General features: G+C 39.4%; 2 protein-coding genes across 2 annotated transcripts; one reads left to right on the forward strand and one right to left on the reverse strand.

The window, feature by feature from the left end:
- Positions 1 to 268: 268 nt before the first annotated feature.
- On the reverse strand, positions 269 to 6,779 carry LOC127440645 (protein lifeguard 1-like). The gene is made up of 7 exons (XM_051697369.1): positions 6,638 to 6,779; positions 5,481 to 5,695; positions 4,943 to 5,025; positions 4,640 to 4,840; positions 3,310 to 3,438; positions 2,744 to 2,887; positions 269 to 1,842 (listed from the first exon to the last, which is right to left on the reverse strand). The coding sequence occupies exons 2-7, from the start codon at positions 5,692 to 5,694 to the stop codon at positions 1,690 to 1,692; spliced, it is 924 nt and encodes a 307-aa protein (XP_051553329.1). The 5' UTR covers position 5,695; positions 6,638 to 6,779; the 3' UTR covers positions 269 to 1,689.
- Positions 6,780 to 6,936: 157 nt separating this feature from the next.
- Positions 6,937 to 14,859, forward strand: LOC127440652 (zinc finger protein with KRAB and SCAN domains 7-like). Its single transcript, XM_051697378.1, has 2 exons — positions 6,937 to 8,268; positions 14,522 to 14,859. Exon 1 carries the CDS (start codon positions 7,425 to 7,427, stop codon positions 8,220 to 8,222), a length of 798 nt encoding a protein of 265 aa, XP_051553338.1. The 5' UTR covers positions 6,937 to 7,424; the 3' UTR covers positions 8,223 to 8,268; positions 14,522 to 14,859.
- Positions 14,860 to 14,962: the final 103 nt, after the last annotated feature.

Below are 14,962 nucleotides of genomic sequence, written 5' to 3' on the forward strand. Positions count from 1 at the left end.
AACTATTTAAATTGTAACTGCAGTGGAATACAGTAACTTATATTTTGTATTTTAAATACGTAATCCCGTTACATGTATTCCGTTACTCCCCAACCCTGACATCATGATAGACATATACATGTGGGATAATTCTTTAAACATAAGAGGGATATTTCAACGGTATTGTTATTCATTAAAATAATATGAATTCTAAATATGTATTGTGACACATGCATTGTATTTTCTACTTATACAGTGTACCGTGTTAAATAATGTGCTTTTGTTGACATTCTGTGAAACTGAACAGAATTTTTATTGAAATATATACATAAAACAATGCATCGAACAGAAGTTTTATTGAAATATATAAACTAAACAGAGTTTCTCTATTTGGTAAAACTTTACAACAAGGTTGTACTTGTTACCATTTGTAAATGCATTACGTATCATAAACAAATAAAGAACATTTCTTTTCTACTGCATGTAAAAGCATGTTAATTCATAGAAATATACTTGTTCATTGTTAGTTCATGTTATTTCATAGTGCAACATAATTAACAACTTTTCATTTTAAAAATGTATTAGTATTTGTTGAAATTAACATTATCCAATATTAAGAAGTGCTGTAAAATATATTGTTCATTGTTACTTCATGTTAACTAATGTTAACAAATGGAACCTTGTAAAGCATTACCACTGATTTAATTAAAGCATAAATAAGAAAGAGTACAGTCACATTATTATAGCTGAGTATAAGTTTGAAAGGATTTCATGATCCACATGTTTTCTGTGTTTATTACTGGGAACTAGTCATTTAAATTTAAAGCATTAAGCAAACACTCTTATCCAAAGCATCTTACAAAAAGTGCTTTAGCTTCACAAATTGTGATCAACAGATGACAAGCAAAAAGATTATCTGCTAGTAAAAGAAGTGTGCCCTGTACAAATATAAACAAGTTCCATTGTTTTAATAGCCACCACAAACTATTGTTTACTTAATCTAAATATTGTTTACATTTACACATTTGGCAGACACTTTAATCCAAAGCAATTTACAGTGCCATTTTTACAGGGACAATCCCCCTGGAGCAACCTGGAGTTAAGTGTCTTGCTCAAGGATGGTGGTGGTGGCGGCTGTGGGGATCAAACCAACAACCTTCTGCTTACCAGTTTGGTGCTTTAGTCCACTATGCCACCACCACTTTATGAGCCTTTAAAGAGTTTAAAGAGATGAGCCTTGAACCTGCACTCGAATGAAGATTGTGTAGGGGAAGTTGATTCTACTATTTGGGTAAGCAAAGTTCTTAGCCCTTTTGGAGGGGCATTGAGGTGAGGGTATGACAAGGCATGTTGTGGTGGTCAGTCGAATTGGGTTAGTCTAGGCATCAGAACAGGAACAGGAAACTATATAGGAGAGTGCATGTCCATTGACTGACTGCCTTGTATGCCAGGACAAGTGTTTGGAACAGAGTAAGGAGTGTAGCAGAGGTGTGACGTGAGAGTACTTGGTCAGTTGAATATCAGCCAGGCTGCAGCATTCTGGATAATCTGCTGTGGTTTGCTTAAATCCTTTTGAAAACAAGATGTCAAGTACTGTGCACATACTGTGTGCAGACTTGGAGCATCACTGAGTGTGTGCACTGTACTGAATATGTTAATGTGTTTGTGTCTGTATGTATGTGTGCATGGATCTATATGTACAGTATGGGTTTAGTTTTTGGAACCTCCGCCCATAATCATAAGTATGTAGAGGAATATCATAATGATATCCAGGTAGATTATTAAAGCAGCAAAGATGTACTCTTCAGGATTAAGGCTGTATTTCTCTCTGCCCATCACCAACTGACAGTCCACTGCCAGGAACTACAGTAGAGATAGAAACAATGAAAAGAAAATTATGTCATATACTGTACAATCTCACTTATTTACAGTAATTCACTACCAGTCAAGAGTTTGGACTCACTGAATTTGTTTCTTACAATCAAAACATTTTGATCTATAGGCTTATTGTAACAGTAAATACTCTAAATGAATTTTGTAGACAAATACACTAAAACATTTTTTTAAGCTATATACTGTACATTTCAATTACATAACAAAATTCAATCAAACTAAATTGTGTCATTTAAAAAAGTTAATCAATCTATATATATTTTTAAATTTTTTTTATTAAAGATAACTCATTCAATTTAATGGAATTTTGTTATGAAATTAAAATGTGTAAATCTTAAAATTATACAACTATAATAAGTGTTTAAATTGTGCATACATGTAAAAAAACAAAAACAAAAAAAAAAACATTTTCATCGATGAGTTGGACCAGAAAGTGAATAAAAAAACCGCCAACAAGTTCCCAACTACAAAACTGTTTAAAAAGCATGCATCCCAGGTGGCACCTCATGTACTTGTTTGATATAATGTCCTCATTTCTTAAATGAGAATGAAGCTAAAACCGTTTTGATTTGCTTAACATGTTTTGGTTACTACATAATTCCCAAACTTCCAATTGCGTTACTTTAGTTTTGATGACTTTACTATTCCTCTAAAATGTGGAAAATATGAATAAAAAAGAATGGGTAAGTGTGTCCAAACTTTTGAATGGTATTTTATTTGGGAATTTGGCACACACTTTTCTTTGCCAATGTGGCAAACTCCTTTTCTCTATGCTTGACAATTGCATTTATTTATTTATTTTGCATATACTGTAGTTTTAGATTTGTGATCAGTCAAATTTGGATGCCAATTAATATTGATTACGCTTTACCAGTGCGTAAAGAAGAGCTCCCAGACATCCGTAGACAATTTGCAGAACACTGGAGTAGAAAAAGATGCTGAAGAATCCGAACATGAGTAAATCGACAGAAAGTATGAGCAGAATGCCGTTACAAACAGTAAAGTCCACACGAGTCTGAAACAAAAGAAGCAAATCAGAAAATACATAACTGAAATTAGCCTAGAGGTGACAGAGCAACAAGAAAGATGAAAGCTCAGATGATACTATTCCGATTGTCTTTCATTGGTTTCTCTGATCTAATATATTTGAGAAGAGATAAGTTGCTCATACAGTTGCTTGATCAAGGACAACATGCTGATTCATAGGGAGGAACTGTGTAGCTCTTTGTAACTGTGGTTCAAGGTTAGTTAGACTATGGTTCTCATCTTGACACAACTACACAACTAGGACTATAATTTTTTGGTATTCTTCTCAGATCTGTATCTATTAGAATGCTTTTTGTGGCCATAGGCATAATGTACATCATGTTCATTATTTCTTCACACTTGTAATAGCTGATGTCAGATTAGTGCGAATTATAAAGTAACTGAACATACCTGGGCAGAAAAAATGATGATGGTAAATGAGATGACCAGAGTTGATCCTAAAGCAATGATCACAGCAGTTGTGTTGTGATATGAGGCTACAGTTCCCACCATGTAGGACAGACTCAGAGTGACCAATGACTACAGAGATACAAGCGGATGTTGCATGAAACACGACAGTTTTATAGAGACATGTAAACAGTGTATATTGTGTTATAATGAACTGCAGCCTCTATGTCTGGCATGTACAGCTTTATTAAATATAATTACATTAAACACAAGTTATATTAGATATAATTACACAGCTCTTTGGAATTCTTGATTATGGCTGGTCAATAAGTATGTATGATGACCTCTACACTTCATAATTGTCTGTTGTCAACTATTTCTTACATAGCTGCAGGGCTGTTTCTAGCTATATGTGGTATAAGCGGCTGCTTAGGGCCCCCGAGCCACCAGGGGACCCTGCAAAGCAAGGTTATGTATTTTTTTATTTTTTTTTATTTCCAAATATACGAAAAGCTGCAACTAAGACCCAGGCAGCTGTTATGGCTCAATTAGACAGTTTCATGGGGCCCCCTTGTGGCCAAAGAGGGAAGGGAGAATGTAACTGCAAGGAGGGAGTTGTAGCTAGATGTTACAGGGGCCTCCAAGTAGGATTTTGCTTAGCGTCCCCATATGCTCAGAACTGCCCTGCATAGTTGTATTTTGTATACTAGTTGTATATCTCTTGATATACTGCACAGACCTTTTCTTCTCATATTATTATAAAATTTCAGCTCCATTCAATATTTCATGCCCATTTCTTGATTCATCTGGCAGTAGCCATGTAATAAGTGGGATAATGGATAAACCTTTTCACCCTGTCTGGGTTTATTTTGCAGTAATGACTGGCTGACGGTACTGTACATTTTCCCTTACTTAAACCTTAATATACATCTATAGATTACTGCTCTTTGTGAGGGGGAAGTACATTTTGTACCAATCTCTCACAGAAAGGATATCACCATGTTACAAAAAGTAATTGTCCTATGGCTTAACCTATATAATTATTACTAAATGAAGTAAAGATGGAAACTTTGGAAAAGACTGAGGAGCCAACAGGAGGAAGCAACTCAGTGTAGACTAGTTCACTATGAAGCTTTTAAAGTTACAGAGTTCAAATGCAGTCAGTTTATAAGCTAACCCTCCACAATTAATACGGAGAAGAATCGCGTGAGGCATTCTAATGGAGACTTTCAGTATCTTTTAATCCATAGGCAAATTTTCAAAGTCAGAGTTTTAGTGTAAAGCCCTAAATGCAATGCAAAGTATGAAGATTTATTACTACACAAAAACTCACCAATCCCAGCAGGTTCCAGGGATGAGTGCGACTAAATGTGGAAAATATAGCAAGACACCCAGCCACCACTGCAAAAACAATGTATGAGCTGAGGTACACCCATAAGTTACCCTGCACAGCTGCCTTGACTGTGCTTGAGAAGGTGAACACACAGACCACAGTGAAGGTGACTAGTAACTGAAGTGTGACTACACTGAACACCTGTAGATGTAAACAGAGATGTGAGATTAAAATGAGGACTGACAGATTACATTCAGAGTCATTATTACATTTAAGGTGGCACACAAGCACATGCATACTCACTTTTCTTATAAACGCTTTCCGAATTTTTTCATCCTCAAATTCTGACACAATAATTTCAGTTTCCTCAGCTGGATAAGTGACACCTGTTTAAGAGGAAAAAAACAAACAAAAAACTTTTCCATTGAGATGCATTTGCCTCACATTCCTACAAGTCATTGGGCTACAGAGCTATTTTGCAGCACACAGAATGTTTTAATGTCATTAGGTGGTCATCGATATGAAACGTCTTGAAATGTACTTAGATTATTTGATTACGTGATTGCTATATGGATCTTGGAAACAATAAAAAAAAACTCTCCTGTCAATGAAGAAGAGCAGCGATTCCTGACCAGGGGGAACTTGGAAGAGAGTTTCAGTTTTGCATCTTTAAATTTGTATTATTAGTGATGATGTCCACTATAATAAATTTTAAAACTAACTCTAAACTCTAACTAACTAATTTATGGTTTGATGTCAATGAAGGGGTACTTGAGCCTTACTGTTGTAGTTGTGGGTGTACAAAAGACAAAAACCATTTGGAAACACTGATGTAAAGTACCTGTCATGACCACAGGTGCACTTGGTTCTTCTATTTTTCTGAAGCCGGCCTCTTCTGGTGGCAGGTTGGGTGCAACATAGCCGCCTTGTGCAAGATAGGGTATGGGGTACATGATAGGGACCACTGGATACGGAGGGGGATCATACATTGTTGGGGCAGTTCCATAGTTAGGAACACTCTCAGTCGCAGTATCGTGGCTCTGTTTGTCTGTCATCCTAAACAAGAAGTGGTTAGATGACATTGCAGTGTCAGAATGTCAAAAGAACAGGAAAAGGTTTTGCCACTTTGGAGTAAGAGTGACTTTTTCATGTTTCAATTAAGAAAGGTAAATTAAACCATTTATTTTTGTGTCATCTTGTGTGAGTGTGCTTCACAGTTATATTTAGTATGTCAACACCTTTAGCCTGAAATTCATTCATTCATTAATGTAAAAAAAATGTGTTGCATGTTAAATGGAATTAATGGATACTGTTGTAAAAGGTACACTGATAAAAATCAAAATGTGATGTTTTCATTGATTCTAAATTTCAAGTAGTTTTCAAGTATATCTATTAAACTATATTAAAAAAATGTCCCCCTTAAAATGGCACTAACTGTTTAAGATGTCAGGAAAGACAGCAAAAGAAGAACATAAAAATGAAAATTCTATGCCTATGAAAATTGTACACAACATATGCTGAGACACTGACATTACTCTATTGCTTAATTATGATGAGAGGAATTTAGCACACAAGTATGTTACAAATGCTCCCAGTTTATTTTCTACATTGTACCGCCAGCTTTAAATAATAATTAAAAAAAAGTAAAAAAATAAAAGAAGCAGCACAGCAGTTCATTTGAAATAGCATTGCTGAGTGCACTTCAATGACAAATCCACAATTTGTTGAATGCAAGATGATTACAGACATTTTCCACCCTGATATTATTTATTTCAAATGATTTTATCACTTCATTTTAAAGAGTTCACTGATTATTTATAATTAGATCAGATTTTCTTTACAGATCTACAGATCAGACAATAGATTTACAGTGCATCTTCATTCACTAGAGCAATCTTCTCTGTATGATTTCTGCATGGATATCAAATTAAAATAAATAAATAAATAAATAGTTTGGATTTGGATGTTATTAAAACCACAACTGGTTTTTTTTTTTACCTTTTTTCCTCTCAGTCCTGTAGGTCAGTGCACACAGAGATCTCTGATGTTTAATGCCTCACCTTTGTTTCACACAGGCTGAAGTAGGTTTCACATCCTTTGATTACATCACTGGCAAAAAACCCAGTGTGGAAAATCTGCAGTGAAGAAGTTCAGATTGCATCTACAATTGCAATACAAGTTACTAATGGAGAAGTTCACACTACTGGCACGTTCTCAAAGTCCAAATTTTGAACTGGTGCATTGCTAACACTTTACAATAAGGTTCTATATTGTAGAGCCGAGGAGGGCGGGGCCGGGCTGGAATGAGACACACCCGGTCCCCAATCAGCTTGATGGGGCGCGCGAGGGATAAAGGCGGCCAGGGACGACAGTTCGAGAGACAGAGAATGACAGACAGCTGTACTGTGTGTTTATAGTTGTGTGTTTTGTTTAAGTTGTTTATTAAATTATTATTTAAGTTGTCAAGCCGGTTCTCGCCTCCTCCTTTCCACCGAACCCCCTTACACTGGTGCCAAAACCCAGGATTGAAGTTTGGGTTGAAAATGGATGGAAGTCGTCCCGTAGAGTCCTCCCAGTTGGCGGAGATCCTCCAAGCCCTCGCCAGCCTACATCAGAGCCACCAACAGACACTGCTTGAGCTCCGACAAGACCAAGATCGCCGGTTTGTCGAGCTCCTGCATGCTCAAGCCAAGGACCGGCGATCTGGAGCCTCCTCAGCCAGGAGGCGTCCTCAGCCGCGACCCCAGACGCTCCCACACCATTACCCCCGCCAGCTTTACAGAAAATGGGGGCAGCGGACGACCCCGAGGCCTTCCTGGATTTGTTTGAGCGGACCGCCGAGATCTGGGGTTGGCCGCTCGGCCAATGGGCGGCCCGACTGATCCCACTATTGTCCGGGGAAGCCCAGCTCGCGGCTCAACAACTACCAGCGACAATCCTCCTGGCCTACGGAGATTTAAAGAGAGCCATCTTGCAACGGGTTGGTCGCACTCCGGAGGAAAGTCGTCAACTCTTCCGGAGCTTGAAGTTTGAGAGATCCGACCACCCGTTTGCCTTCGCCCAGCGGCTCCGTGACACCTGCCGAAGATGGCTGCTAGCGGGGGACCGTGACGTCGATGGAGTTATCAACCAGGTGGTACTGGAGCAATTCACACATCGACTGCCAAAAGGGACGGCGGAGTGGGTCCAGTGCCACCGCCCGGCGTCATTGGAGGAAGCTGTCCAGTTTGCGGAGGACCACATGGCGACGATCCCAAGAGCCCTCCTACATTTTTTCTCCTCCCTCTGTTTCTTCCCCCTCCCCTCTCTCCTCCCGTTCTGCTCTCTCTCCAGGTCCCGTTCCTGCCCCACGCAGACGAGGAGGACTTCAGCCCCTGAGATCAGTTCCCCGGGTGTGGGAGGCGACACTTACCCCTATCCCAATGCCCCGCTGCTCTCCCCCTCGGGGGGGGGGGGGGGGGGCGCCCACCGACGCAAGTGTGGGCGTAGCGCCTGGGCCGGCCTGTTGGAGGTGCGGAGACCCGAGTCACTTCCGAGATCAGTGCCTTCTGATGGAGCTGGGGACGGTGGTGCGGGTCTCTGACCTCCCACAGGCTGCCCCCGACCGGGCCGGAGCGTACCGGATACCGGTAAGTGTCAAGGGGGGTACTCACCAGGCGCTGGTGGACACAGGATGTAATCAAACCACTATCCACCAATGCCTGGTTCAACCCGAGGCATTGGTCACAACTAAAACGGTGAAGGTGAAATGTGTACATGGGGATATTCACAAGTATCCGGTGGTGACCCTGAAGATTAAATTTCGGGGGAGTGTAGAGCCGAGGAGGGCGGGGCCGGGCTGGAATGAGACACACCCGGTCCCCAATCAGCTTGATGGGGCGCACGAGGGATAAAGGCGGCTGGGGACGACAGTTCGAGAGAGAGAGAATGACAGACAGCTGTACTGTGTGTTTATAGTTGTGTGTTTTGTTTAATATATGTTAACAGTAATTAATGCATTAGGTACCATTAACTAACAATGAACATCTTTATGCAGTTTAATAATCCTTTAATTAAAAAAATAATGTTAATTTATATCTATACACTATATTCCAGTAGCAAGAAAAATTATTTAAACCCTTTGGAATTAGCTGCATTTCTGTGTTAATTATTCACAAAATGTGGTCTGAGCTTCAGCCAAGTCCTAATAAGCAATCTGCTTAAAGTAATGATAAATAAATAATTGTAGTTTTCATGTCTTTATTGAACATGTTTCATTTTTCCCAGTCCATGCTGGAAAAATATGTGAACCCTTGCATTAAATAACTGTAGAACCTCCTTTGACAGCATTAACCTCCACCAGACGTTTCCTGTAGCTCTTGATGAACATTGTATATTACTGAGGAGGGATTTTACACCATTCTCCCTACAAATATGTTTCAGTTTATCTGGGATTTCTTGCATGAACAGCAGTATTTAGGTCATGCCACAACATCTTAATTGAGTTAAGGTCTGGACTCTTGACTTGGCCTTTCCAAAACATGAATTCCTTCCTCTTTAACCATTCTGTTGTTGATTTGCTTTAGTTATTTTGGGTCATTGTCTTGTTTCATCACCCGAGCTCTTTTCAGTTTCAGATGACAGACCACTACCTTGACATTCTCCTGTAAAATCTCAAGGCAGTTTTAAATTCATTGTTCCCTCAATGATTGATGATGCTTCACAGTAGGGATGAGGTTTTGGTGTTGGTGTGAAGCGCCTTTTTTCCTACAAATAAAATGTTCTGTGTTTCTGCCAAAAGGTTCAATTTTCGTATCATCCGTCCACAGATCATTATCCTAGAACCTTTGTGGAGCATCAAGGTTGTCTTTTTTTTCTCTCAGTGGTTTCCTCCATTGTGTCCTCCCATGAACACCATTTTTGTTCAGAGTTTTTCTCACAGTTTGTAGAGATTTTTGCAGATTGTTTGCTGTTACCCTTTGTTTTGTTTTTTTACTTCCTTCGTCACTGCATGTTGTGCTCATGTGGTGATCTTTACCCACTCCTAGGCAAAGTATATCAACAGTGCTGAATTTCCTCCATTTGTAGGCAATTTGTCATACAGTGGACTGGTGAACATCCAGGTCTTTACACTAAGTGCCCAATTATTAGGCAAATTGTATTCCTCAGGATTAATTTTATTGTTGAACATACACAATGCTCTCAGTCAATCCAAAAAGTTATTGAACCTCAACCCTGAATGTTTAACAAAGAATAAGTGAGTTTTGTCTTTCTCAGGGGAATATATAAGTGTGCACAATTATTAGGCAACTAAATTACAAAAATAATTTCTCCCAACTCAATTGTTTATTCTCAATTTTTAGAGTAGGTGCAACAAATAAGTAACACAAAATGTGATCAGTCTCCGGTCGCTGCCATCTCACTTGACGCCGAAAAGGCATTTGATATGGTAGAATGGGATTATCTTTTTAAGATTTTGGAAATGTATGGGTATGGGAGTACATTTATTGGTTGGATTAAGTTACTTTATAGACACCCTGTAGCAGCGGTACAAACAAACAGATTAATTTCAGATTATTTTACTCTGAATAGGGGCACTCAGCAGGGTTGTCCTATTTCCCCATTATTGTTCTGTGTTGCCCTGGAACCATTAGCAGCCGCGATAAGAAAGGAGGATGATTTTCCAGGGGTGGCGGGAGGTGTGGCGCATAAGCTTCTGCTTTACGCGGATGGTATTTTATTATTCGTTTTTGACCCTACTAGATCTATGCCTTGCCTCCACAGAATTATTAATTCCTTTTCCAAGTTCTCAGGATACAAAGTCAATTGGTCTAAATCTGAGGCTTTGGCTCTGACAGCATACTGTCCAGTGACGGCCTCTCAGCCGGGCGCCTTCCAGTGGCCTAAACAGGGCATTAAGTATTTGGGTATTTTTTTCCCAGCAAATTTGTCTGATTTAGTCAAAGTTAATTTTGACCCTTTAATAAAAAGGTTTTCGAGCGATGTGGGCAGGTGGGCTTCATTACATTTATCAATGATTGGGAAGGTTAATGTTATTAAAATGAACTGCATTCCAAAATTCAACAACCTGTTACAATCTCTCCATATAGATGTCCCCCTCTCTTATTTCAAGCAATCTGATAGCATAGCGAAGTCCTTCATTTGAAATGGTAAACGTCCCAGACTACATTTCAATAAATTACATAGGCCAGTTGACAAAGGTGGGCTATGCCTACCCAAGATTTTGTTTTATTATTACGCATTCGGTCTCAGACATTTGGCCCATTGGTCGCTTCCACCTGAGAGAGCCCCTTCCTGGTTTTCTACTGAACAGGAAGTTCTTGACCCTATTTCGCCACTGCAAAGCCTTTCTATCAAACTAATCGGAGAAGTTAAGTCACACCCCGTTATTTCACATTTGCACGTGATTTGGACAAGAGTGGCCAAAGTGTTTAATTTGGACATTTATTTAAATGTTGCCTCAAGCATATGGCTGAACCCCATATTATGTATCAACAAGTCCCCTTTCTGTTGGTCAGAGTGGATTGTTAGGGGGGTTACTACACTCGGTGACCTGTATGAGAGTGGATTGTTGAGATCTTTTGAGAATTTGGGTCATCAGTTTGGAATTCCCAGATCTCAGTTTTATAGGTATTTACAGCTGTGCCACATGCTCTGTACTGTTTTTGGGAGTAGCACACCCCACCCTAAGGTGGCAGATGCTTTGGGAGAGGTGATTACTGCTTTTGAAAAAAGTCATGAGGTATCAGTGTATTACTCCCTGTTAATTCAGAGTCTGGGGGACGGAGCTTCAACTTCTCATGAGTTTATGGGAGAAAGATTTAAACTTGGTATTGGAGGAAGGAGTGTGGGCTAGGATTCTAAAAAATTCAAGTCTGTATCTAGAGATGCAAGGGTTCGCCTTATTCAGTTCAAGATTTTACATCGATTCTATTGGACCCCCTCTAGACTGTATAGGCTTGGTCTGAAAGACACACCTACCTGCTGGCGATGCCAATCGGAGGATGGAGATACAACCCATGTTTTTTGGGGGTGCATTAATATGCAAGGGTTTTGGTTGAGAATTCAGAATTTTGTATGTGATGTTTTGGGCACTCGGGTTTCGTTTTGCCCTAGATTCTGTATTTTGGGAGATGAGGCAGAAATCATTGTGGAGAATAAACATGTTGAGGATTGGGTCCTAACGTGTGTTATGGTCACCAGGCAGGTGACTTTGAGGGGTTGGAAGTCGGTTGGAGCACCCCCGTTTCAGGAGTGGTGCTCGGAGATGGGGAGAGTGGCAGCCTTAGAGGAGGGGTCTTATAGAAGACTAGGGAATCCGGCTTTGTTTGTAAGAAAATGGGGTGGATATTTAGCATTCTTGGAGCACAGAGATTGTTTTTGGGTGGAATAGTGTAGAGAGAGGGGTAATTGTCAGTGTGTGTGATTTTGATATTTTTATATATATGTATTTTTTATTATTTATTTTTTATTTTCATCTCTTTTAGTTGTTTGGTTTTTGTATTCTTTTATATGTGTTCATCTAAGACCACAGGGATGTTTGTTGAGGTTTGGTGTGGGGTTGGGGATGGGGAGGGGGAGGAGAAGGGGTGGTAGTGGGTGTTAAAAGTTGATTTTGTGTATTTATAATTATGTTTTGTTTTTCTGTGTTTTAATAAATAAAAATGTTAATCATAAAAAAGTAACACAAAATAACAATTAAATAACATTTTTGGCCTTTCAAAAATATTCAGTGACCAATATAGCCACCCTTCTTTTCAAAAACTGCCATGAGCTTTCCATCCATGGAGTCTGTCAGTTTCTTGATCTGTTCACGATCAACTTTCACTGAAGCAGCAACCACAGCCTCCCAAATGCTGTTCAAAGAGGTGTATTGTCTTCCCTCACTGTAAATCTCACATTTGATAAGGGCCCACAAGTTCTCTGTAGGATTTAAGTCAGGTGAGGAAGGGGGCCAAGTCATTATTTGGGCATCTTTGAGGTCCTTGCTGGCTAGCCAAGCAGTGGAGTACTTGGATGCATGTGATGGAGCATTGTCCTGCATAAAGATCATGGCCTTCTTGAATGCTGAGCACTTCTTCCTATACCACTGCTTGAAGAAATTACTTTCCAGAAAATGGCAGTAGGTTTGAGAGTTGAGTTTCAGTCCATCTTCAACTCAAAAAGGTCCAACTATCTCATCCTTAATGATAGCAGCCCATACCAATACCCCTCCTCCACTTTGCTGGCACCTGACTCGAAGTGGTGCTGTGTCCATTAGTGATCCAGCCACGGGCCCATCCATCTAGTCCATCAAGAGTCACTCTCATTTCATCTGTCCATAAAACCTTTGAAAAATCTGTCTTCGTGTATTTCTTTGCCCAATCTTGACGCTTCAACTTGTGAATATATTCAGTTCTTGACCTTGGCCATGTCTCTGAGCACTTGGCACCTTGTACTTCTGGACACTCCAGGTAGGTTGCAGTTCTGGAATGTGGTAGCATTGGAGGATAATGGGTTCCTGGTAGCTTCACGTTTAATTCAAGTCTTTTGCAGTTAATTTGCGCCTTTTCTTCTCCATGCGTTTTTTTGCGCCCCAGTTGACTATTTGCAACAAAATGTTTGATTGTCCGGTGGTCACGCCTCAATAGTTTAGCTATTTCATGAGTGTTGCATCCGTCTGAAAGGCATTTTATAATATTTGACTTTTCAGTGTCAGTTCAATCTCTTTTTTGGCCCATTTTACCTGAGGTAATGAAGCTGCCTAATAATATGCACACCTTGATACAAGGTGTTAGTCACTTTTGCCACACCCTCCCTCATTACACAAATACATACCACCTGAAAATGATTGAATCCAATAAGCATTCAAGTTTATATGGTTTGGAGTTGGGAAAGTGCATGGAAATAATAAGATCAGAATACTCACTTGCCTAATAATTGGGCACACAGTGTAGAAATGTTTTGAGCCTTTTCCAGATTCATGCATCTCTGATCCTCTGACATTTGTTTTGATTGAAGCATGGTTCACATGCTTCTTGAGAAGCTCAGACTCTGTCAAAACCCAGACTCTACTGTTTTAATATAGCAGGGCACCTCTACAGTCCACACTTACAATCAAAACTCAATGACTGAAACACCTGCCTCCGATTAGCTTTTTTTCTTTCTTTAGAAGTCATTAGCCCAGAGGTTCACATACTTTTACAACCCTAGACCTTGAATGTCTTTTTCTGTCTTGCTGCGTTTCTTTTTTCACCACAAATATGCATTCCTTTTTTCAACATTTTATTATTTACCCTTATTTCTTGTTACTTTTCTTTTCCCCCTCTTCTTTTAGCCTGTAGGACAGGAACCGACTGAAAATCAAATCTTTTGAATTAGGCCAGGAAATAATTTTCTTTCGCTTTTAAACTTTTTTCCCTGTATAAATAAATAATCTCAAATGGTATATTTAGTATTGACAAGAACAAGTGCAATTATTTTTTTATCATTACTTTAAGCAGCTTGTGTTTGTTAGTTATTAGGACTTAGCTAAAGATTAGACTAATTAGAATAATTAATGCAGAAATTAAGGTAATTCCAAAGGGTTGACATACTTTTCCTTGCCACTGTTATATACTATTAATTACCATGTACAACCGCATTTCACCAGTGCATTTTTTTTTTACCACAAAGAATTCACCAGACAGATTAATTAAAATAATGCGGATATGTACAATTAGTATTAAGCAACAGTAATTTTTTTAAATGACATAAAAAGGTGTGATGAAGATAGACTGGCAAATCCTGCTTGATTACGCAGCTCCCCTCTGACAACTTGAGGAAGCTTGTTTACATTTGCAGAAATAATGCAATGCGCTTGGCTGTGGTTAATGCACTTTTTTTTCACACATTATCTTACAGTCTTTTGAGCGCTTTCCTGGGCTGAACAGTTCTGAGCACCATGAGAAGTAATGCTTTCTGTAAAATTTCAACTTGAGCATGAATTTACAAACTGTTCCCAGCCTGGAATTCTCAGCACGGTTGGCTAACCGCACTCAAGACAGAGGAGCGTTTTGGTGGAACAGCTTTACTCTGGTCAGGGTAAATTGTTTCAAAGAAATGCTGTCGAAAATAAGAAGAGCTGTCGAAATATAGGATATACTGGATTATGACACTATGTGGCAAAACCCTCAACTCAACTCTGCTTCCTTTCTCTCCAGGAAGAAACCACTCTCCATGTGATATGGGAGCACACTCTAATGTACATAAAGATGATTAAATCCAATTATAATCATAAACAGCTAAATGTGATTGTAATCTGACTACTGCAAAAGTTTTAGACAAACAAATTTTCTGCCACAG

The sequence above is a fragment of the Myxocyprinus asiaticus genome, chromosome 5, assembly GCF_019703515.2.
Source record: "Myxocyprinus asiaticus isolate MX2 ecotype Aquarium Trade chromosome 5, UBuf_Myxa_2, whole genome shotgun sequence".
Lineage (NCBI taxonomy): Eukaryota > Metazoa > Chordata > Actinopteri > Cypriniformes > Catostomidae > Myxocyprinus > Myxocyprinus asiaticus.

What these genes read in the sequence shown, in the direction of transcription:
- LOC127440652 (XM_051697378.1), top strand. Translation starts at nt 7,425, where the DNA reads ATGGGGGCAGCGGACGACCCCGAGGCCTTCCTGGATTTGTTTGAGCGG.
- LOC127440645 (XM_051697369.1), bottom strand. Translation starts at nt 5,694, where the DNA reads ATGACAGACAAACAGAGCCACGATACTGCGACTGAGAGTGTTCCTAAC. An exon ending in TGCACCTGTGGTCATGACAG is followed by an intron (nt 5,026 to 5,480) that starts GTACTTTACATC and finishes CCTCTTAAACAG; the next exon opens with GTGTCACTTATCCAGCTGAG. An exon ending in GAGCTCTTCTTTACGCACTG is followed by an intron (nt 1,843 to 2,743) that starts GTAAAGCGTAAT and finishes TCTCTACTGTAG; the next exon opens with TTCCTGGCAGTGGACTGTCA.